Here is a 24,979-nt window from a genome sequence, read left to right on the forward strand (position 1 = left end):
GTACCCAATCGTGAAAAAAACAGGCAAAAGACCTGAACAGGTACTGTACCAAAAGAAAGAGCAGGAAGGCCAGGTCAGAAGGCCAGAATGTTAGGAGGCAAAAGGCCAGGCCAGAAGGCTTGCCAAGAAGGCCAGAAGGCAGAAAGCCAGGAGGCCAGGCCAGAAGGAATAGGGCCAGAAAACAATAGGTCAGTCCAGAAGATCAGAATGCCTGAAGGCCAAACCAGAAGCCAGACGGCCAGAAGATCAGCAAGCAGAAGGCCAGATGGCCAGAAGGCAGAAGAGCAGGACAGAATGCCAGAAAGCAGAAGGCCAAGCCAGAAAGCAAGAAGGCACAAGGCCAGAAGACAGCAGGCCAGAAGGCCAGAAAACAGAAGGCAAGGCAAGAAAGCATAAAGTCAGGCCAGAGGACAGAACACCAAACAAAAGAAGGCCCGGAGTTCCAAAAAGTCAGGAGGCCAGAAGACAGAAGGCCAGAAGAAAGGACAGGCCAGAGAGCCAGAAAGCCAGAGCCAAGAAGACAGAAGGTCAGGAGGTCAAAGTCAGAAGGCCAGGCCAAATGGGCAGAAGGCCCGAATGCAGGAGGCCAGGTCAGAAAGCCAACAGGCAAACAGTAAGAAGGCACAGGACCAGGGAATAAGGCAGAAGGCCAGGACACAAGGCCAGAAGGCAGCAGGTCAGATGCCCAGAAAGCAGAAGGCCAGGCCAGATGGCAGAAGACCAGAAGAAAGAAGGCCAGGCCAGTGAGCCAGAAAGGCAAAGGCAAGAAGATAGAATTCCAGAAGACAAAAGTCAAAAGGCCAGAAGGCAGAAGGCCAGGCCAGAGAAACAGGCCAGGAGACAGGAGGCCAGAAGACCAGCAAGCGGAGGCCAAGCCAGCAGAGGAAGGAAGGAAGAAAGTGAGAAGGCCAAAGGCCCGGCCAGACAGCCGGAAGGCAGATGGCAAGATGGCCAGAGGCAGAAGACCGGGGAGGAAGGCCAGAAGGTAAATAGGAAGCAGGCCACAAGGCCAGAAAACAGAAAGCCAGGCAAGAAGGGCGAAAGCCAGGCCAGAAAACAACACACTGAAAGGAAGAAGGCCAAGCTGGAGCGCCAGAAAGCCTGAAGGCCAGAAGAAGGACAGAGGAACGAAAGGTTGCAGGCCAGAAGACCAGAAAACAGAGCACTGGGTCAGAAAACAGGAGGCCAGAAAACAACATGCCAGATGACCAGAAAACAAAAGGCAAGGCAAGAAGGCAGAACAGGAGGAGGAAGGCCAGGCGAGAGCACCATTAAGCCAAAGGCCAAAAGGAAGAAGGCAGGCGGCCAGGAGGCAGAAGGACAGGCCAGATGGCCAGAAAGCAGAAGGCCAAAGCCAAAAGAAAGCCAAAGCCAGAAGGCCAGAAGGCAAAAGGCCAGGCCACATGAGCAGAACAACAGAAGCCAGAAGGCCAGAGGCCAGGCCAGAGAGAAGAGGGCCAGAAAACAAAAGACCAGGCAAGAAGGCAGGAATGCCAGAAGGCAGAGGGCTGGAAGGCCAACAAGCAGAAGGCCAGGCAAGAAGGCAAAAGCCGAGGCCGAGTGGCCAGAGGTCAGCAGGCTGAAAGCTAGGAGGCCAGAACGGCGATAAGAAGGCGGCCAGTCCAGAAGACCAAAAGTCCGAGAGCCAGAAATCCAAAAGGGAGAAAGCCAGGAGAAAAAAAAAAAAAAAGAAAGAAAACAAACAAAAAGGCTAAATAGGCAAAAGGCCAAAGGCCAGGAGGCAGAAAGCCAGAAGGTAAGAAGGCAGAAGACCAGGCTAAAAGGCCAGAACCTATAAGGGGTAAGAAAGCGGAAGACCAGGAGAGAAGACAGAGGCCAGAACGGCAGATGGCAGAAAGCCATGCTAGAAGACAGAATGCCAGGCCAGACGGCCAGAAGACAGAAAGCCACAAGGCCAGGTCAGAGGGAAGAAAAGGAAAAGCCATGCCAGAAGGCCAGAAGGTAGAAAGTTAGAAGACCAGCAAGCAGAAGGGCAGAAAGGAAACAAGAAGGTGAGCGGGCTGGAGGCCTGGCCACATAGCCAGAAGGCAAAATATCAGGCCAGAAGGCCAGGAGGCAGAAGGTCAGGGAAGAATGTCAGAAGGTCAGTGGGCAGCAGGCCAGAAGGCCAGAAAACAGAACACCAGGAAAGAATGCAGAAGGCCAGGGAAGAAGGCCAGAAAAAAGTAGACAACGGAAGAAAGACAGAAAACAGAAAATGAGGCAAGAAGGCAGAAGGTCAGACCACAAGAGAGAACACCAACAGGAAGAAGGCCAAGCCAGAGTGCCAGAAAGCCAGAAGGCCAGAAGGTTAGAAGGAGGAAGGCCAGAAGAAAGAAAAACAGAAGGCTGAAAGCCAAGCCAAATGAGCAGAAAGCCAGAGGCCAGGCCAGAGAGATGGAGGCCAGAAAACAAAAGACCAGGCCATAAGGCAAGAATGCCAAAAGTCAGAAGGCCAAGCCAGAAGACAGAACACTGAAAGAAAGACAGACGGCCACGCCGGAGCACCAAGAAGCAAGAAGGCCAGAAGACCAGCAAGCAGAAGGCCAGGAAGGAAGCAAGAAGGTGAGATGGCCAAAGGCCTGGTCAGACTTCCAGAGGGCAGAAGACCAAGACAGAATGCAAGATGGCAAAAGGCCAGACCAGAAGGCCAGAGGGTAGAAGGTCAGGTCACGTGGCCAGAAGGCCAGCAGGCAGAAAGCCAGGGAAGAAGGCCAGAAGCAAAAAGACCAGGGAAGAAATCCAGAAGGCCAAGACAGAAGGTCAGAAGGTCAGAAGACAGCAGGTCAGAGGCCAGAAAACAAAAGACAAGTCAAGAAGGCAAAAGGCTAGGCCAGATGGGCAGAAGACCAGAAGGCAGAGGGCCAGAGGCCAGGCCAGAGAGAAGAGGGCCAGAAAAACATAAGGCCAGTCCAAAAGGCCAGAATTCCTGAAGGCAGAAGGCCAGAAGGCCAGCAAGCAAAGGCCAGGCAAGAAGGCAGAAGCCCAAGCCAGATGGACAGAGGTGAGCAGGCTGAAAGTCAGAAGGCTAGAAGGACACAACACAGAAGGCCAAGCTAGAGAAAAGAGAGCCAGGAAAGAAAAAGCCAGGCCAGAAAAGGCCAGAAGTCAGAAAGAAGGCAAGACCACAAACACAGGCCAGAGGGCAGAAGGCCAGAAGAACAGCCAGCAGAAGGCCAGGAAGGAAACAAGAAGATGAGAAGGCCAAAGGCCCAGTCAGCTACCCAGAAGACAGAAGGCCAGATCTCAGAAGGCAAAGACCAGGACACAAGGCCAAAAAGCAGAAGGCCAGAGAGCAGAAGGCCAGGCCCCAAGGTCAGATGGCAGGAGGCCAAAAAGCCAGGGAAGAAGGCCAGAAGGTCATTAGGCAGGAACAAAATACAGAAGGCCAGGCAAGAATACAGAAGATAAGCCAAGAAGCCAGAACAACAACAGAAAGATAGTAGATGGTCAGGCCGGAGCGCCAAAAAGCCAGAAGGCCAGGCCAGATGAGCGGAAGGCAGAAGGCCAGAAGGCAGAAGGCCAGGCCAGAAGGCAGAAGGCTACAAGGCACACAAAAAAAAGACCAGAGGACAGAAGGCCATAAGCCAGAAGGCCAGGAGGCCAGAATGCAGAAGGCCAGGCCAGGGGCAGAAGGGCAAATGACAAGAAAGCAGAAGGCCAGAAGGACAAAAGCCAGAAGGCCAGAAGGCAGAGGGCCAGGAGGGAAAAGGACAGAAGGCAGAAGGACAGAAAACAGAAGGCCAGGCCAGAAAGCAGAAGACCAGAAGGAAGAAGGCCAGGCCAGAAGACCAGAGGGCAGAAGACCAGGGACAAAGGCCTGAAGGTCAGTAGGTGAGAAAATAGAACTCCAGGCGAAAACGCAGGAGCCCAGGCCAGAGGGCAGAACACCAAAAGGAGAACACAGAAAGGAGGATGGCCAAGGAGGTTAGAAGGAAGGACAGGAGGACGGAAGGCCAAAGACCAGGCCAGATGGGCAGAAAGCCAGAAGGCAGAAAACCAGAGGCCAGGCCAGAGAGAAGACTGCCAGAAAACAAAAGGCCAGGCCAGAGAGCCAGAATGCGGGAAGGCACAAGTCCAGGCCAGAAGACAGAACACCAAAAGGAAGACATCATGCCAGAGCTCCAGAAAGCCAGAAGGCAAGAACGCAGAAGGCCAGGCCAGATGGCGGTAGGCCACATGGCTAGAAAGCAGAAGGCCAGAGGCCAGAGGCAGAAGGCCTGAATGACCGGAGGCCAGAATGCAGAAGGCCAGGCCAGAAGGCAGAAAGCCAGATCAGATCATCAGAAGGCAGAAGGCCAAGTCAGATGGTCAGAAGGCAGAAGTAAATAAAGCCAGAGGGCCAAATGCAGAAGGTGTGGAGGCAAGAAGGCAAGGCCAGAAGGCAGAAGGCCAGGCCAGATGGCAGCAGCCAGAAAGGAACAAAGTAGAAGGTCAGAAGGCCAGAAAGGCTGGAAGGCAAAAGGCCGGAAGCCGAGAAAAGAGGAAGGCAGAGTCAGAAGACAAGAAGGCAGCACGTGAGGCGAGAAGGCAGAAAAATGAAGGCCAGGCCAGGCGGACAGAAGTTTGGGTTGTATGTGAAATCTTCCCCAGGCTCATTACATTAAAAAAGTTCCACTCTGGTAAGAAATCTCTGCTCTTGGCATGGAAGGAAGAGGCTGTGGGAGGCTTGCTCACATACATTCCTTCATTCATTCCTTTGCATGTTACTTCTGAGTTGGCCCTTCAGGGATCCTCTCCAGCTTAAGTCTCCCTGAGTCAGTTATCTTCAAATGGAGTGTTACTTTCTTACATTCGCATCCAGTTTCTAAACTTCAGCCCGTCACCTGCATTGCTTTCCGGTTAAGTTTTAGATCTTGTTTATGTTCCAAATGCTAGATATGTGAGGTATGATTAAGCAGTCTCCATTTCATAGAAACTCAGATTACAGTTTGACTTTAGGCCAATTTCATTCCAAAATTCAAATTATGCAACATTTGCTACTGGGGCAGCGCCTACGTTCATCTCTATTTTCAGGCAGGTGGTTGCGCCGAGTTTCTAACTCATCCCAGTCCCAGGTCCCTTATGTGGACAGGCAGGGTCATTCCCTGAGACTTAAAACTGACGCATGGATGAATGGGAATTTCCTAAAGATATCCTGTGTGACTATCGTTTCATACCTTTCAAGTTCACTTTCCATACCTGAGAAGATGTGAAAAGATGTTTCTTTGAGAAAAGAAACAGCTATAGTGGCATTAGGGGAAGGAACATTTTACAAAAGCAAGCAAGTATGTTTCAAATATTGATCTTCAACAAAGAGTGAAGACACGAAATAAAGGAATATACCAGCGATCAGAAGAACATTATAGGACATCAACAATTAGAGAATACTGTTAAGACCAAAATGAGAGGGAAAATTAAAAGATGGATGTTGGGAGATTGAGACAGGGGAAATCAACAAGGGGAGGGCCAAAAACAAAGGGTACTGTATCAAGTTTAACTCCCGTCAAAGACGCATGGAAGGAAGATGCCTCCCTCTGAGGCCAAGGAACGTGCTGAAGGCTAGATGAAGACAGAGGGAAATGTCTGAAGAATTATGACACCACTGGACAGGCATTTTTACACTGACCTCAATACGACGTTGGAAAAGCCACTACCTCAAGGACATCTGAGGTTGACATGGCCCCAGCCCTGTCCCTCCTGGGTGGCTCTTCACACCAGCTCACAGGACCTGGAGCTCACCTGCACTCAGGATTTGGGGCAACCTCCTCCCCTCCGCTTCTCCTCTCCTGGCTCTGAGCACTCACACCTGATTTGGAGACCTGATATCCTGTTTGCAGAAAACATGGGCTTGAACGTTTAGTTCTGTGCTGAGATCTGTGACTGATCATCAAGGGCGGGGAGGGGAGGAACACAGCACACATGAAATGGCAATGCCAGGAAGAGTGCCCTGAATACCAGAGACATGGGAGGCGCCGCCCAGAGCAGGAAGGGCACCTGGCCTGGAGCTCAGAGACTGGGGAGCTGTTTGCTGATGCTCGTGCCCAGGGCTAAAGATAGACTGCATGGCCAGGCATGGAGGCCTCTACCTGTAATTGCAGCACCTTGGGAGATTGTGACTTGAGGCTGGGAGTTCGAGGCCTGTCTGGGCAACACAGAGACCTTGTCTCTAAAAGAATAAAAACTCAGTTAGGTATCGTGGTGTATGTCTGCAGTCCCAGTTACTCAGGAAGCCGAGGCAGGAGGCTCACTTGAGCCCAGAAATTTGAGGCTGCAGTGAGCTGACTGTGCCACTGCCCTCCAGCTTGGGTGACAGAATGAGACACTGTCTCTGACAGGCTGCTATACCTTCTCTTTTTTACAACCAGGATGGTATTGTTTCCACAGCGGATTAGATCTTATTTTCAAAAGACGTCTAATAGGCATAAGCTCAATCAGAACGCTGAGAGGTCTATTTTAGAGGAATAGTCTCTGCCATGTTTACTACTGGGGTGTCAAACTCCACCATGGTTCACTGAGCAGAACGGTTGTTAGTAAATACTTAACACAGTTTTTCCTCCTTTTAACAAATATCCATTGAGCGTCCAGCATGGTTCTGGGTGTTAGATATGGAGTAGCAAAAAAACCTATAAATTCTTGGTCAGGAAGTGAGCATTCTCATGAGATGACAAACTACACATAAGTGAATAAATAAGCAAATTCTGTCCAGTTAGTTCTGAGTGCTATAGGGGTGCTAACTAGTCCTCCCTCAGTTGAGGTTATGCTTTTGTGGCTTCAGTTACCTGCAGTCAACTGTGGTCTGAAAATTAAGTATCATGCGGTAAGATATTTTAAGAGACCACATTTACATAACTTTGATTGTAGTAGATATTTATATGATTTGATTGTATTATTAATTTTTACTGTTAATCTTTTGCGTGTGCCTAATGTAAACCTTATCATAGGTATGAATGTACAGGAATAAACAGCATAGAGATACTCTCTCATTTCAGGCATCCACTGAGGGTCTGGGAATGTATTTAAAGCAGATGAGGTGGGGACTACCGCATAGGCACCAGGGCAGAGATGGAGTGGAATGTGGGGAAGCTATTCTGGGTAGTATTTGATGAAGTAAATGAATGTTGACAGATTCAGCCACAGATGCCACAGGATTCAAGATCTCCAGCATCATGTCTCTGTTCTTCCTCAGGGCTGTGTCCAGCAGGGCCCACTCCTCCCTGGTGATGTCCACAGCCAGATCCTTGAAGGACACCGACTTTTTGAAGGACACCATGATTCAGACTGTGCTACTCCCCATCAGCATCCACAGGCTGCAGTCAAGGATGACATCCCTGAGAATGTGTGTATGAAAAGCTCAAACTGACTGGGCGCAGTGGCTCATGCCTATAATCCTCAATCTTTTGGAGGCTAAGGACAGCAAATCGCTTGAGTTCAGAAGTTCAAATGTAGCCTGGGCAACATAGTGAAACTCTCATTTCTACCAAAAAAAAAAAAAAAAAAAAAAAAGTAGCTTGGTGTGGTGGTGGGCATCTGTAGTCCCAGCTACTCAGGAGGTTGAGGTGGGAGGATGGCTTGAGCCTGGGAGGCAGAGGTTGCAGTGACCTGTGACTGCATCACTGCACTGCAGCCTAGGTGACAGAACCAGACTCGAGGGACAGAGACAAGGACAGGGAGAGGGAGATGGAGAGGAGGAAAAAAAAAAAGGAAAGAGACAAGAGCAGATGAGATGAGAAAAGAAAATTTTTGTCAAACTCCGTCAGAGACCAGGCCATGGCTTGGCTCCTCTGGGCTGACTCAGCAGATGTCTTTTTGATACATCTAGAGATACACTCTTATACATAATAACTTCATTATCAGGTCATGCAACAGGAGCTGCAGTGTGAAATAACCTGGCAACTCCACAATAAAGTGCCAGTTCTACTTCAGAGTGATCATAAAATTTGTACCAGGAAATTTATGAATTCTACTCCCCTCCAATCTAAATGAAATCTACAGGCTAACCAAGAGAAGGAACACCAATGTTGTGCCACTTATCCACTGTGGTGATGGGCAAATTATCCCGATATGAATCTCTCAATTCTCTCTTTTTTTTTTTTTTTTTTTGAGATGGAGTCTTGCTCAGTAGCCCAGGCTGGAGTGCAGTGGCCGGATCTCAGCTCACTGCAAGCTCCGCCTCCTGGGTTTACGCCATTCTCCTGCCTCAGCCTCCCAAGTAGCTGGGACTACAGGCGCCTGCCACCTCGCCCAGCTAGTTTTTTGTATTTTTTAGTAGAGACAGGGTTTCATCGTGTTAGCCAGGATGGTCTTGATCTCCCAACCTCGTGATCCGCCCGTCTCGGCCTCCCAAAGTGCTGGGATTACAGGCTTGAGCCACCACGCCTGGCCTGAATCTTTCAATTCTCATCAGTGAAATGGTTTAACAACTTGTATTAGTCTGTTCTCATGCTACGAATAAAGACATAATTGAGGCTGGGTAATTTATAAAGAAAAAGAGGTTTAACGGTCTCACAGTTTCACACGACTTGGAAGGCCTCACAATTATGGTGGAAGGTGAAAGGCACTTCTTACATGGCAGCAGGCAAGAGAGCATGGGAGTGAAGCAATAGGGGAAACAGCTTATAAAACCATCGGATCTCATGAGACTTATTCACTACCAGGAGAATAGTATGAGAAAAACCACCCCATGATTCAATTGTCTGCCACTGGGTCACTCCCACAACACATGGGAATTATGGAAGCTACAATTCAAGATGACATTTGGGTGGGGACACAGCCAAACCATGTCATTTCACCCCTGGCCTTTCCCAAATCTCATGTCCTCACATGTCAAAACTAATCATGCCTTCCCAACAGTCCCCCAAAGTCTTAACTCATTTTATCATTAACTCAAAAGTCCACAGTCCAAAGTCTTATCTGAGACAAGGCATATCCCTCCCACCTATGAGCCTGTAAAATCCAAAGCAAGTTAGTTACTTCCTAGATACAATGGGGGTATAGGCATTGGGAAATTATCCCCATTCCAAATGGGAAAAATTGATCAAAACAAGGGGCTACAGGCCCAATGCAAGTCCAAAATCCAGTGGGGCACTCAAATATTAAAGATTCAAAATAATACCCTTTGACTCCATGTCTCACATCCAGGTCACACTGATGCAAGAGTTGCCATGGTCTTGGGAAGCTCTGCCCCTGTGGCTTTGCAGGGTATAGCCTCCCTCCCAGCTGCTTTTATGGGTTGATGTTGAGTGTCTGAAGCTTTTCCAGGCACGCAGGGCATGCTGTTGGGAGATCTACTATTCTGGGCTCTGAAGGATGGTGGCCTTCTTCTCACAGCTCCACTAAGCAGTGCCCCAGTGGGGACTATCTGTGGGTGCCTCAGCCCCGTATGCCCCTTCCACATTGCCCTAGCAGAGGTTCTCAATGAGGGCCCTGCCCCAGCAGCAAACCTCTGCCTAGACAACCAGGCATTTGCATACATCCTCCAAAACCTAGGGGGAGGTTATCAAACCTCAATTCTTGACTCCAGCCTGGGTGCCAAAGTGAGACCCTGTCTCAATAAAACCAAAAATGTTCAGTGAGTTGGAGGCCCCAGTGAAGAGACAGCAGTTAAGTGATTATACTCTAATGACATGAGGTAATGGTCAGAGAAGAGCATGTCTGAATCATTGATTTCGGAAGTGGGATAATTCTTGAGGAATGAAAGGGACTAGAATGTAGGTGATGAACTTTGGTGACAAAATGCAAACTATGCACATAACAAAGGGAATAATGCTCCAAATATATGAGAAAAATTTCACAATAACTCAAATACAAGACTATGTTTTCGCTACAAGGAAATGCTGAGGTGAGAGATCTGCTAAATAGCTGATTTGACTATTGTGCAATGGCACACATGTAAAAAACATCACACATTGTATCCTATAAATATGCACAATTATTACATTTCAATTAAAAGAAAACTTAAAAATACAGAATACTTTTTTTTTTAACTTCAATTTCTGGGATACATGTGCAGAATATGCAGCTTTTTAACATAAGTACCCATGTGCCATGGTGATTTGCTGAACCTACCGATCTTTCATCTAGGTTTTAAGCCCCGCACACACTAGGTATTTGTCCTAATGCTCTCCCTCCCCTTGTCCCCCACCCACCACGGACAGGCCCCGATGTGTGATGATCCCCTCCCTCTGTCCATGTGTTCTCATTGTTCAACTCCCACTTACGAGTGGGGACGTGCAGTGTTTGGCTTTCTATTCCTGTGTTAGTTTCTCAAGGATGTGAATTCATTATTTTCTATGGCTACACAGTATTCCATGGTGTGTATATGCCATATGTTATTTATCCAGTCTATCATTGATGGACATTTGGTTGGTTCCAAGTCTTTGCTATTGTAAACAGTGCTGCAATAAACATATGTGTGCGTGTGTCTTTTTAGAAGAATGATTTATAATCCTTTGGGTACACACTCAGTAACGGGATTGCTGAGTCAAATGGTATTTGTGGTTCTAGATCCTTGAGGAATCGCCCCACTATCTTCCACAATGGTAGAACTAATTTACACTCACACCAACAGTGTAAAAGCATTTCTGTATCTCAGCAGCCTCATCAGCATCTGTTGTTTCCTGACTTTTTATTTTTTTTTTTTATTTATTTTTTATTTATTTATTTATTTTTTTTGAGACGGAGTCTCGCTCTGTCGCCCAGCCCAGGCTGGAGTGCAGTGGCGCGATCTCGGCTCACTGCAAGCTCCGCCTCCCGGGTTCACGCCATTCTCCTGCCTCAGCCTCCCGAGTAGCTGGGACCACAGGCGCCCACAACCGCGCCCAGCTAATTTTTTGTATTTTTAGTAGAGACGGGGTTTCACCGTGGTCTCGATCTCCTGACCTTGTGATCCGCCCGCCTCGGCCTCCCAAAGTGCTGGGATTATGTTTCCTGACTTTTTAATCATCGCTATTCTAACTGGCATGAGATGGTATCTCATTGTGGTTTTGATTTGCATTTCTCTAATGACCAGTGATGATGAGCTCTTTTTCACGTTTGTTGACCACATAAATGTCTTCTTTTGAGAAGTGTCTGCTGATATCCTTCACTCACTTTTTGATGGGGCTTTAGATTTTTCTTGTAAATTTGTTTAAGTTCCTTGTAGATTCTGGATACTAGGGCTTTGTCAGATAGGGAAATTGCAAAGAATTTTCCTCCATTCTGTAGGCTGCCTGTTCACTCTGATAATAGTTTCTTTTGCTGTACAGAGGCTCATTAGTTTAATTAGATCCCACTTGCCAATTTTGGCTTTTGTTACAATTGCTTTTGGTGTTTTAGTCATGAAGTCTCTGCCCATGCCTATGCCCTGAATGGTATTGCCTAGGTTTTCCTCTAGGGTTTTTTTTTTTTTTTTTTTTTTTGGTGGGGTCTTATATTTATAAGTCTTTAATCCATCTTGAGTTAATTTCTGTATACTGTGTAAGGAAGGGGTCCACTTTCTGTTTTCTGCATATGGCTAACCAGCTTTCCCATCACCATTTATTAAATAGGGAATTCTTTCCATATTGCTTGTTTTTGTCAAGTTTGTTGAAGATCAGATGGTTGTAGATGTGTGGTGTTATTTCTGAGTTTTCTGTTTTGCTCCATTGGTCTATGTATCTGTTTTGGCACCAGTACCATGCTGCTTTGGTTATTGTAGCCTTGTAGTATAGTTTGAAGTCAGGTAGTGCAATGCCTTCAGCTTTGTTCTTTTTGCTTAGGACTGTCTTGGCTATACAAGTTCTTTTTTGGTTCCATATGAAATTTAAAGTAGTTTTTTTCTAATTCTGTGAAGAAAGTCAATGGTAGCTTGATGGGAATAGCATTTAATTTATCAATTACTTTGGGCAGTATGGCCATTTTCATGACATTGATTCCTCCTATCCATGAGCATGGAAGGTTTTTCCATTTGTTTATATCCTCTTTTATTTACTTGAGCAGTTGTTTGTAGTTCTCCTTGAAGAGGTGCTTCACATCACTTTTCAATTTTATTCCTAGGTATTCTGTTCTCTTTGAACCAATTGTGAATGGGAGTTCACTCATAATTTGGCTCTCTGCTTGTCTATTATTGGGGCATAGGAATGCTTGTGATTTTTGCACATTGATTTTGTGAGACTTTGTTGAAGTTGCTTATCAGTTTAAGGAGTTTTTGGGCTGAGATGATGGGGTTTTCTAAATATATAATCATATCATCTGCAAAGAGAGACAATTTTACTTCCTCTCCTCCTATCTGAATACCCTTTATTTCTTTCTCTTGCCTGATTGCCCTGGCCAGAGCTTCCAATTCTATGGTGAATAGGGGTGATGAGAGAGGGCATCTTTGTCTTGTGCCAGTTTTCAAAGGGAATGCTTCCAGCATTTGCCCATTCTGTACGATACTGGCTATGGGCTTGTTTTAAATAGCTCTTGTTATTTTGAGATATGTTTCATCAATACCTAGTTTACTGAGAGTTTTTAACATGAGGGAATGCTGAATTTTATCAAATGCTTTTTCTGCACCTATTGAGACAATCATGTGGTTTTTGTCATTGGTTATGTTTATGTGATGGATTATGTTTATTGATTTGCATATATTGAACCAGCCTTGCATCCCAGGTATGAAGCCAACTTCATCATGGTGGATACACTTTTTGATGTGCTGATTTGTTTTCCAGTATTTCATTGAGAATTTTTGCATCAGTGTTCATCAGGGATATCAGCCTGAGATTTTCTTTTTTATGTTGTGTCTTTGACAGGTTTTGGTATCAGGATGAGGCTGGCCTCATAAAATGAATTAGGGAGAAGCCCTTCTTTTTCTATTGTTTGGAATAGTTTCACGAGGAATGGTACCAGCTCCTCTTTGTACCTCTTGTAGAATCTGGCTGTAAATCTGACTGGTCCTGGGCTTCTTTTCATTTCTAGGTTATTAATTACAGCTTCAATTGCAGAATGTATTATTGGTCTATTCAGCGATTCGACTTCTACTTGGTTAAGTCTTCGGAGGGTGTATGCGTCCAGGAATTTATCCGTATCTTCTAGATTTTCTAGTTTATTTGCATAGAGGTGTTTATAAGTATTCTCTGACGGTAGTTTGCATTTCTATGGGATCAGTGGTGATATTCCCTTTATCATTTTTCTCATGTTTATTTGATTCATCTCTCTTTTCTTATTAATCTAGCTAGCAGTCTATTTTGTTAATCTTTTCAACAAACTAGTTCCTGGATTCATAGATTTTTTTGAAGGGTTTTTCGGGTCTCTATCTCCTTCAGTTCTGCTCTGATATTAGTTATTTCTTGTCTTCTGCTAGCTTTGGAATTTGTTTGCTCTTGCTTCTCCAGTTCTTATAATTGTGATGTTAGGGTGTCGATATCAGATCTTTCCAGCTTTCTGATTTCCCTCTTAACACTGCTTTAGTTGCGTCCCAGAGATTCTGGTACATTTTTCTCACTGTTTTCAAAGAACTTCTTTATTTCTGTCTTAATTTCGTTATTTACCCAGTAGTCATTCAGGAACAGGCTGTGGTTTTGAGTGAGTTTCTTAAAACTGAGTTCTAATTTGATTGCCCTGTGGTCTGAGAGACTGTGTATGATTTCCGTTCATTTGCTGAAGAGTGTTTTACTTCCAATTATGTGGTAAATTTTAGAATAAGTCTATGCGGCACTGAGAAGAATGCGTTCTGTTGATTTGGGGTGGAGAGTTCTAGATGTCTATTAGGTCTGCTTGGTTAAGAGCTGAGTTCAAGTCCTGAATATCCTTGTTAATATTTTGTCTCCTTGATCTGCCTAATATTGACAGTGGGGTGTTAAAGCCTCACAGTATTATTGTGTAGGAGTCTAAGTCTCTTTGTAGGTCTCTAAGAACTTCTTTTATGAAGCGCAGTGCTCCTGTATTGGGTGGGTGCACATATATTTAGGATAGTTACCTCTTCTTGTTTCCTTCATCTCTTTATAATTATGTAATGATCCTCTTTGTCTTTTTGATCTTTGTTAGTTTAAAACCTGTTTTAGCAAAGACTAGGATTGCAACTCTGCTTTTTTTTTTTTTCCCGCTTTTCATTTGTGTGGCAGATATTCCCCAATCCCGTTCTTTTGAGCCTATGTGTGTCTTTGCATGTGAGATGTTCTCCTGAATGAATGCAACACACTGATGGGACTTGGTTCTTTACCCGATTTGCCAGTCTGTGTCTTTTAATTGGGGAATTTAACACATTTACATTTAAGGTTAACATTGTTATGTGTGAACCTGATCCTGTCATCACAATGCTAACTGATTATTTTGAACATTAGTTGATGTAGTTTCTTCATAGTTTCCTTGGTCTTTATATTTTGGTGTGTTTTTGCAGTGGCTGGTACCAGTTTTTCCTTTCTATATTTAGTACTTCCTTCAGAAGTTCTTGTAAGGCAGGTCTGGTGGTGACAAAATTCCTCAGCATTTCCTTATTTAAAAAGGATTTTATTTCTCCTTTCCTTATGAAGCTTAGTTTGGCTGGATATGAAATTCTGGGATGAAAATTCTTTTCTTTAAGAATGTTGAACATTGGCCCCCACTCTCTTCTGGCTTGTAGGGCTTCTGCAGAGAGATCTGCTGTTAGTCTGACGAACTTCCCTTTGTAGGTAATCTGACCTTTCTCTCTGGCTGCCCTTAACATTTTTTCCTTCATTTCAACTTTGGAGAATCTGACAATTACATGACTTGGGGTTGCTCTTCTCAAGGATTATCTTAGTAGTGGTTCTATTTCCTGAATTTAAATGTTAGCCTGTCTGGCTAGGTTGGAGAAGTTCTCCAGTATAAAATCCTGAAGTGTGTTTTCCAACTTGGTTCCATTCTCCCCATCACTTTCAGGTACACCAATCAATCATAGGTTTGGCCTTTTCACATAGTCCCATATTTCTTGAAGGCTTTGTTCATTCCTTTTCATTCCTTTTTTCTCTAATCTTGTCTTCATGCCTTATTTCAGCAAAGTGATATTCAATCACTGATATCCTTTCTTCTGCTTGATCAATTCAGTTATTGGTACTTGTGCATGATTCACAAAGTTCCTGTGCTGGGTTTCTTCAGCCCCATCAGGTCATTTATGTTCCTCTATAAACTGATTCTTCTAGATTGCAGTTCCTGTAGCCTTTTATCAAGGTTCTAAGATTCCTTGCATTTGGTTAGTCTATGCTCCTTTAGCACAGAGGAGTTTGCTATTCCCACCTTCTGAAGCCTACTTCTATCAATTAGTCAGTCTCATTCTCTGTCCAGTTTTGTGCCTTTGCTGGATAGGAGTTGCTATCATTTGAGGAGAAGAGGAATTCTGGTTTTGGAATTTTCAGCATTTTTGCACTGTTTTATCCTCATCTTCGTGGATTTATCTACCTATGATCTTTGATGCTGATGGCCTTTGGAAGACGTTTCTGTGTGGGGTCTTTTTTGTTGATGTTGATTGTGTTGCTTTCTGTTTCTTAGCTTTTATGCTAACAGTGAGGCCCCTCCTGTTCTGCAGGTCTGCTGCAGTTTGCCGAAGGTCCACTCCAGACCTTGTCCACCTGGGTATTAACACCGGAGGCTGCAGAACAGCTAACATCGCTGCCTCCTCCTTCCTCTGGATACTGCATCTCAGAGGGACACTAACCTGATGCCAGCCAGAGCTCTCCTGTATGAGGTGTCTCTCAACCCCTGTTGGGAGGTCTCTCCTGGTCAGGAGGCTCAGGGGTCAGCGATCCACTTGAGGCGGCAGTCTGTCCCACAGCAGAGCTGGTGCGCTGTGCTGGGAGAATCCCACTTGTCAGGATCAGCTGCTCTCTTCAGAGTCGGCAGGCAGGAAAGTTTAAATCCACTGAAGCTGCGCCCACAGCTGCTCCTTCCCCCAGGTGCTCTGTCCCAGGGAGATGAGAGTTTTATCTGTAAGCCCCTGACTGGGGCCTTTCCTTCAGAGATGCCCTGTCCAGTGAGGAGGAATCTAGAGAAGTAGTCTGGCCACAGCTGCTTTGCCATGCTGGGGTGAATTCCACCCAGTCCAGACCTCCCAGCCTCCTTAGAACTATGTTTATGGTTCCCATTAAGAGTAAGGCATAAAACCACAGGGGCACAAGGATCAAGAGGTTACTATGAAAAGTACAGTTGTGCTCTGAAGCACCCCCTGCAGGCAGGATCCTGTCCAGAGAGCCAGGAGGAGGGAGGCCACTGGTCAGCATTCTGGGCTATTTTTGGCTCCCTCCCACCTGCCCCTCCTTTCGGCCCAAGTTCTAGTCCCACTTGCTTTGTCACCCACTGCCTGTTTATGGCAGCTTCCTCTCTGGTCTTCAGTGTCCTCATTGATCTAATGAATACACATCGCTCCTCTAATCACAAATATTCATGCAGAAGTATAAATGATGTGAAAGTGCTTTGAAAATTGTAGTAAGTGAAAGGGCACTGACTTCTTCCCATTTTCCCAAGTCCTGCTTCAGAACCACTCTCCTAGGCCCCCAGTCCCTAGCTCCATCTTGGACCTTTGATCAAACTTTGCCTACTGAGGGGCATAACTACATGGTATCCCCAGAAAAGGGACTAATATTACAGCCCCCATTTCTTCTCTGCTATTTTCCATGATAGCTCTTACATCTAGAAACTGGGATCCGTTCTCTAGTTGGTGGGGCCCTCTCCCTAGACCAAAAGAGAGGGGCACACAGGCATCATAATGGGCATTCAGACATGGTATGATGCAAGGGGTGGGCATGTTATAAATGCTGGGGTAGGTCTGGGTACATCCCACGTACTCATTTGGACTCACTGGGAGAAGGGATTAACTAGAATTCTCATTGGAAGAATTGACAGGAAAGCTCCCTCCAATTTCTCAATTTCCACCCCGCCTGGTACCTGGTTTTATGATTCCACACCCTCCTGATCCATCCTGCCCTCCTAATACATCCCACTCTCTTAAGCCATCCTACTCTTGTGCTCACAAATCCCTCCCCCTTCTTCAATCTGCCAAGCCCCTTCCTCCTCTCCAGAAGCATGTGGATTTTTCAGTTTTCTGCCCTAACTGTTATCCCACTGTGGCTCATACCTGCCCTCCCCACTACCCTACCCTAATACTCTACCTGCCCTGCTCTTCTGCTATTCGTTACAAACCATCCATTTGTCATTGCTCTGGTCCCAGATCTCTTTCTGGAAACTCCCCTATCCATCACCCTAGCCCTCCTCCTAGCCCTACTGGTCAACTTTGGGGTCCCAGAACTCTTCCTTGTGATTACCCAATCTGTTCCCCTATTCCTCCTCCTAGCCCTCCTTGCCAACACTCTGGTCCCAGAACTCTTTTCTGTGACTCCCCTATCTGTCCCCCTACTCCTCCTCCTAGCCCTGCTTGCAAACACTGTCGTCCCAGAGCTGTTTCCTGGGATGCCTCTACCTATGACTCTACTCCTCCTCCTTAGCCCTACTTCTTTCTAGTCCCCAGCCCCAGCCCCGCCATCTCCACCAGACCTGACAGTTCACAAATCTCATCTTGGAGATGGTTTCCCTGCTCCTGGGGCAGTTCTGGTACAGTTCAGGATGGCCAGGACTGTGGGTTCTCAGCAGCCTGGCCTGGTGGACAAAGGAAATGCAAGACGGTGGCAAACCAGCATTCAGCCTCAGTAAGTCACAAGAGCCCTTCTCCATGACCAGGTCATGGTCACCCTACTGTCATCTGTACTTTGCCTTTATTCCCATCCTGTTAATACTCTTCAGAGACCAGAGATACCTCTAACAATTTTCTGTCTCTAAACAGTCTGCTCCTTTCCTCCCCTGCCTGATCAGCCAGCCTGCATGAGCCTCTGTATTTGTTTCTGGCTTCTCCATGGAACTCAGCCTACAGCCACAAAGCAAACCACGGGGCCAGTGACAGAGAAGGCAGAGGGGAGTGAGGAGTGGGAAACACCTAACCTGTTCTCAAGGAAGGTAAGTCCTGCCCTGGGTTAAACTGAGTGCAATAACAGTGACCCCTGAGAGCTCACAGGGCACAAGGCCCCCACTATCAGTGGAAAATCAGTGTTGGTTTTGTTTATGTATTTGCTGCCTGGCTTATCCCAGAATTTATTTGTATTCACCCTAGGATTCTAGAACCATGGTAGAGATGTTCTGTCCTTGAGAAATGTCTCCTGCAGTAGGGGGTGGGGCCCTCCACTGTGCCCTTATCACAGCACAAAGGGCTGAGCCTCTTTCATCAGCTGCTTCTACCTCACAATGGGGAGGGGAGCAGAGTCTGCAAAGCAAGAGCCCATCCAGATCCCACTCAGATGCCTGCAGGACATGCACTGATGATGCTTACAAAAGGCCTCTTTTCCACTGGTTATCTAGATTCTCCATCAGACAACATCAAGAATCTCAATCAAAATCCCACTATATTTTTGAGAACTTGACAATTGAAATTTATATGGAAATGCAAAAAGCCAAGGTTAGCCAACACTCTCATAAAAAGACATTTTCCCTACCAGATATCAGAACTTAGCATGAAAATTATAGTAATTAAGATAGCATAGGAGTGGCGAAAGCATAGACAAGTAGACAAGTGGCACAGAATTGAGACCAGAACGACACTCACAGACATGTGGACACTTTCTTTAAGACTCCTGCAGCAGGCCAGGCGCGGTGGCTCACGCCTGTAATCCCAGCACTTTGGGAGGCCGAGGCGGGCAGATCACGAGGTCAGGAGATCGAAACCATCCTGGCTAACACGGTGAAACCCTGTCTCTACTAAAAATACAAAAAAATTTTCAGCCAGGCGTGGTGGCAGGTGCCTGTAGTCCCAGCTACTCAGAAGGCTGAGGCAGGAGAATGGCGGGAACCCAGGAGGCGGAGCTTGCTGTGAGCCAAGATCTTGCCACTGCACTCCAGCCTGGGTGACAGAGCGAGGCTCTGTCTCAAATAAATAAATAAATAAATAAAAATAAGACTCCTGCAGCAGACAGAACAGTGGGGACAGGATTGCCTTTTCAACTAAGTGGTGCTGGGTCAGTTGGTTACTCATTTGGAAAAAAAAAAAAAAAAATCAAGCGAGATTCCCACTTCACACTACACTCAAAAATCAGTTAGGTAGAAGACAGGTCTAATGTGAAACAGTAAAAGCAATAAATATTCTATAACTGCTCTGCCCATGCATGGCTACTGAATACTTGAGATGTGCCAATAAGCGGAACACTTGCATTGGAATGTTAAACAGTAGGAAAAACCAATGTTAAATATCTCAATAATTTTTATATTGAAAGTTTGAAATTATAATAATTTGTATATACTGAGTTAAATAAAACACTATTAAACTTAGCTTTATTGGATTCCCTTTTCTCTCTCAATGTGGATACTAGATAATATTTAGTCTAGATAATATGTGTCTCACTTCATAATTTTTATTAGATGGCAGTGATCTAGAAGGTAACACAGAAATATATATATCTTCAGGACATCAAATCAAGAAAAGATGTCATGAATGGCATTTACGAAACAATAACCATAAAGTGAAAGACTAATACATTCGACCGCATTTAAATTTTTGGTCTCAAAAAAACAGCATTAAGAGACTAAAAAGGCAAGCCACAAAGAGAGAAAAGATATTTGTAGCACACATAATTCTCAAAATAATAAACTCCAAGAAACTAATAAATGGAAAACCAGTCAATAGTAAAACACATCGAACACTGTCTCCCAGACACGCAGCGCATCCTGAAGCACACTGTGTCCCGAATGAATGAAGGAACACATGGTAGGGAAGAGCACAGGCTTTAAAGTCAGTGTTTAGGCACTCGCTAAATCCAGGGGGTGGCTAATTTCTCAATGCTAGGCATACTTTGGTTCTTTTAAAGTAAACAGTATTACATTAAGCATCTAGAAGAGTCATTCATAGTAACAAAAGGTAAAATGGTGGCTGCCAGGGGCTGGAGGGACGGGAAATGGAGAGTTGTTTAATGTGTGTGAAAGAAAACGTTCTTAGCACTACTCACTTAAGAATGCCTAAGATGGTGAGTTTTATGTGTAGTTTATAACGAACATTTATAAAACTCTCAAGTCACCATGTTAATTAGAATGGAGAGCTACTCCGTCTGAGATACACACAGTTTGGATTCTGGACATCTGCTTTTAAGTAGGGAGAGGTTTCTGACCCCTTACGAAATCTCTTTCAGGGAATGACTGGCCAAGATGAGATTCAATCGTATGTCCACTACCTCCTGGCCTGCCACCTGGCTGTGAGTCCTTTGTAGGTGGTGTCCAGAGGCGGTTCCAGTGACCAGGCAGGTGCTGAGAAGCACAGGCAGGTGAGTTGAGCGATGGAAGGAGGTGGGGTGTGAAATAAGATCCTGAGAGGTGGGAGGGGAGTGGGCAGGGTGGGTGGAGGCAGGGGAATGGGTGACAACACCGAGATCTACTCCCCCTCATGGGACACCTGCCAGGAGACAGTGTGTGATGCCACTGCCGAGAGTCGGCAGAAGACCCAGGAGCAGGCAGGCAGCACAAGGGCACCCAGAGTGCTCCTGATCAGACAGAGCAGCATGGAGGCTGCAGTGGGACACCCGAGGGAAAAGGTGACCCCAGATGAGGTTCAGCAGAACCAGATACTGTGGGAACTCCCTAACCAGACCAAGCAGCATGGAGGCCACGGTGAGACTCCTGAGGGAGAAGGCAAACCCAGATAAGGCTCATCAGGACCAGATCTTGTGGGAACTGGAGAGAACAATCCCAGATGACGTCCATTGGGACCAGATCTTGTGGGAAACACAGAGAACAATCCCAGATGACGTCCATCGGAACCAGATCTTGTGGGAACTGGAGAGAACAATCCCAGATGATGTCCATCAGGACCAGATCTTGTGGGAACCGCACTTCAAAGTGCTGCCAACCCACAAACACTGCATGCAGCATCACATGGATGCCCTCTGCAAGGGGGAGGGGATGCTTGCAGGATGGAGGAAATACCAGAGTGGCATGTGGGGCTCATTAAAGGAGAAGTTACCCTCTCACACCCTACCTCCTTCTATAGACTTTAGGAGCGATGTCTTTGGAAGGGGCTCGCCTACATCACATCAGATGTATTAAATATATTAAAACACATCCACGCCTCATGGAACATTTTCACTGTAGAAATGAGAGGTTGAATATCATTTTCTAATTTTGTTTTTGAAACATAACTGTATTTTGCAGGATTGCTATGTGTTGGTTTTGTTGCTATTTTGGTTTCTTTCTAACAAGCTAAAGGTTTCTACTCAGGCTTCTGACCTCATAGACCTTTCGAAAGCTCAGGGTTGTGGAAGCCTCTGGGCCCATGGTGTTCCCCTGATGAGGCAGCCCTGCCCTCCTTTCTCATCACTGTGCACGCTCCATGGGCAGTCACATCCGGGCCTGCCACATCAGCTCCCCCTAGGCTACTGGGCCTTATGTGAAGCTTCAGAACCACGTACAAAACCACCTCCCATCTCCCTTCCCTGGACAACCCACAGGCACCTCACACTCACTAGGTGGAAAGCCAGGTTACCCTGTACCTTCTTCCAAAACCTCTGCTACTCTAGACAGTCTTGTGTCTCAGCACAAGGCAACACAGTCATCCTCTCTCCCACATTAGAAGCCCAGGAGTCACCCCCAGTCTCTCCCTCACTCCACACATGTAGGGAGGCACAAGTCCTGTTGATTCCTTCACATTTGTCTCACCTGTTCCTCCCTCAGTGTAAGACTCCACTATGCACGTGGAAGCATCTGCACCTCCACCCACATCATTTCACCCTCCAAGCAGCATCTAAACCTGCCTCTCACCGCTATCCTCACTCCCAAAGCCTCAGCAGGGCCCTGCTCTCTCTTCCCTGGATTAGTCTGATGGGCTTTTCAACTACTCTCTTTCCCTCCTGCCCATCCCCTCCATGGTCCTGCTAGTCAGGGCTATGTCAGTAGGTCAACTAGATCACATCAATCCCCATGTAAGGTCTCTCCATGGCCCTCATAGCTCCTGAGCTTAAATCAATCAGCACACATGGCACCTTTGGGTCTGGCTCTGGTTTCTGCCTGGATTCACCACATACTCCCCTCCACCTTTCCACCTGCAGCTCTATTTATTTATATAAATTATTTTTGAGATGAGGTGTCACTCTGTCACTCAGGCTGGATTGCAGTGGTGTGCAGCGCATTGCAGCCTTGAACTTCTGCCCACTTAAGCCTCTGGAGTAGCTGGCACTCTAGGCACACATCACCAAAACTGGCTATATTTTTCCCAACTCCATCCCCAACTCCTGGCCTCCAGCAATCCTTCCACCTCAACTTCAGCTTCCCAAAGTGGTGGGATTACAGGTGTGAGCCACTGAACCCAGCCAGATATGTGTGTATATATATATTTTTTAATTATTTGCTTCTTGCTTTTGAGCTTTTGTTTCATTAGTGTATAAAGTCTAGACTGGGTATATAGTTCTGAATTTAAATGCATGCTCTATGACACGGACTGTTCACTTTTTTTCTGAACTGCAGTTTTTCCATCCGAAAAATGGAAATAACAACCCACCACTCCACGAGTCTTTTCAGAATTGAAGATTTGCTTAAAGCATGTGGCTCAGTGGAGGTATACAATAAATAATGTCTATCATCATCCTGTTAGTCTTTACCCAATGATTATGAGTGTTCAATTGTTCTCCTCACCAGATAAGTTAGTTTCACCAATGTATTTCCTTACTGCCTAGTCCCCATGCCTCTGTTTATTGGTGTCATCTCATATCACACAGCAGCTCAGTGATGGTGCTGGCCAATCTTGGTGTGTATTCACATCTGTGTCCTTAGCACTCCATGGCACTAGCTCTACACCTATCTCTGCAGCCTACAACTAATCCAGAAAAAGACCAGTGGGAGTACCTCTGGATCTACCAGATACACTCTGACATCTACCTGAATTCTCCCCTTTAGAATTTTTCACAGGATTCTTACCTACTATATTCCAACAGGCATTTTCTCCAAATAGTCCTTTCTTCTTGCCTTTTAAAATCAGCTGGGTTAGAACAGACACCCAGGCATTATCAGGCCCATGGGACCAAGGAGATGACTGACACAAAAACTGCTGAAGATGGAGCTGACTAGATAGGATGAGAAAACTTTGTCTAGCAGAAAGTGGCTATTGTTTTAGTAGTTTTAAAACTTGCCAAACTCACATGAACAGGATATGAGACTTAAATTGTTTGATCATGATACAATGTGTCATGTGTGTCAAAACATCAAACTGTACCCATCCAGTATACAGAATTATAATGTTTTAATTAAATAATTAAAAAGTTAGTATATTTCAATTACTTTGGAGAACTGAGTGACATTATAAAAAATTAAAAATTTGCAGGACACATTTTAACTTAACTGGCATATGGGATTTAAAACTGAGTACCATAACTTAGGAAGCATGAAAATAAATTCTTCCTGCATGTTAGTGTGAGGTTTTTTTTCCAGCCATTACGACCATTCAAGAGCAGTGAAACAAACTCATTTTAGAGCCACACACGCAAACTCTCATAATAATTATTCAACACAGTTTTCAAACGTAATAAACCACACTTAAACACAGTTTTACATGAAAAAGTAAATCAGATACTTTCCTGATACAATATATTAAAAGGCAAATTCACTGACAGCAGGGGCTTTAAAAAGCGACAACATTCTGAGAGTGTCGGCACAGTGCTGTGTTTTGGACACGAAGTGGAATTCACTAAATGACGCCAACATGTTTAAAAGAACCTCTAGCGTAAACTTTTTTAAAATCTCAAATCTAGAAGGCCCTAACGTATGTGCATGTTTCTAAATACAAAGTAAGTTATCGCCAAGGAAATAATGACCAGGAAGCAATAATAAAGAAAAGGGATTTATTTATTTTCCTTTTAGAATTAGTTTAGGAATTTCTCTCTAGTTTAGCTAATTATCTTCAAATCCCAAATACTACATTCTCAAATACCACACTAACACCTACTAAATCACACAGCAAGTTTTTGGTATGCAATAAAATAAATCTTCACTAATCCAAAAGGAAGACAGCTGGGAACTGCATCCAGCAAACTTGCTCCCAATGTATTACTAAATAAGACGCTACAAAGATAAGGAAGCTCCGTAACTCCCTCACCATTTGCCCTGAGGTAATCTTCTTGTGGGCAAAGGATGAACAGAGCACAATGCCATCTCTCTGCTCACCTGACACAAACGCACATCTCATTGCTTCTTCTGCTGTATCGTTTCACTAAGCTAGACTAAGGCATAAGTGAAGATTCTTTTACCCTCCTCTCACATGTAAACTGTGTAATCAGAAAAAGGCTAATCAGAGACTCGAAAGAATGCAACCATTTGTCTTGTCTACTTATGACCCGGAAGCCTCCGCCCATGCTTCGAGTTGTTGTCCCACCTTTCTGGACAAAACCAATGTACATCTTACACATATTGATGGATGTCTCACAACTTCCAACAATGTATTAAAGCAAGCTGTACCCCAACCATCTTGGGCACATGTCCTCAGGACCTCCATAGGCTGTGTCACGTCCATAACCCTGGCAAACTAAACTTTCCAAATTCATTGAGACCTGTCTCCGATATTCTGTATTCACAATTGAAAAGCAACTTACAGTGAGAAGTCCTCGGCTTCCTGCTCTACACAGCTAACTTGAGTCTTCTTTGGTGACCCCCGGCGTTCTCATCAGACCTCCCTGGTGGAAGAGCATGTGGGATTATATCATTGACATACACAAGTGTATGTGTTTGCTTTACAGCACAGCATTAAGAAGTCTAAATGAAAAAGGTTTTCTTGTCTTGACAATCTAAAACAAAGGGCCCGAGAATCCAGCAAGTAACTACTCACTAAATGTGTTAAATGCAAAGTGTAAGTAAAATGAGGAGGGTTTTTTTTAAAGGTTACTGCTTAGAGTGGAAGTTAGGGGACCTCAGTTCTGGTGATAAAATCAATCCCTCCTTTGGAGGTTGATATTAGGGTGAATTCTGGCAATCATACTTTATTTGACCCTTAAAAATTAGCACTGAATGCATGATTACAGTGGCACAATACAGAACTCTA

General features: G+C 45.3%; 1 protein-coding gene across 1 annotated transcript; it reads left to right on the top strand.

The window, feature by feature from the left end:
* Positions 1 to 16,709: 16,709 nt before the first annotated feature.
* LOC107127898 (uncharacterized) lies at positions 16,710 to 22,534 on the top strand. The gene is made up of 4 exons (XM_045362344.2): positions 16,710 to 17,573; positions 17,737 to 17,877; positions 20,094 to 21,057; positions 22,417 to 22,534. The coding sequence occupies exon 1, from the start codon at positions 16,824 to 16,826 to the stop codon at positions 17,370 to 17,372; it is 549 nt and encodes a 182-aa protein (XP_045218279.2). The 5' UTR covers positions 16,710 to 16,823; the 3' UTR covers positions 17,373 to 17,573; positions 17,737 to 17,877; positions 20,094 to 21,057; positions 22,417 to 22,534.
* Positions 22,535 to 24,979: the final 2,445 nt, after the last annotated feature.

The sequence above is a fragment of the Macaca fascicularis genome, chromosome 10 (genome assembly GCF_037993035.2).
Source record: "Macaca fascicularis isolate 582-1 chromosome 10, T2T-MFA8v1.1".
In the NCBI taxonomy this organism is placed as follows: Eukaryota; Metazoa; Chordata; class Mammalia; order Primates; family Cercopithecidae; genus Macaca; species Macaca fascicularis.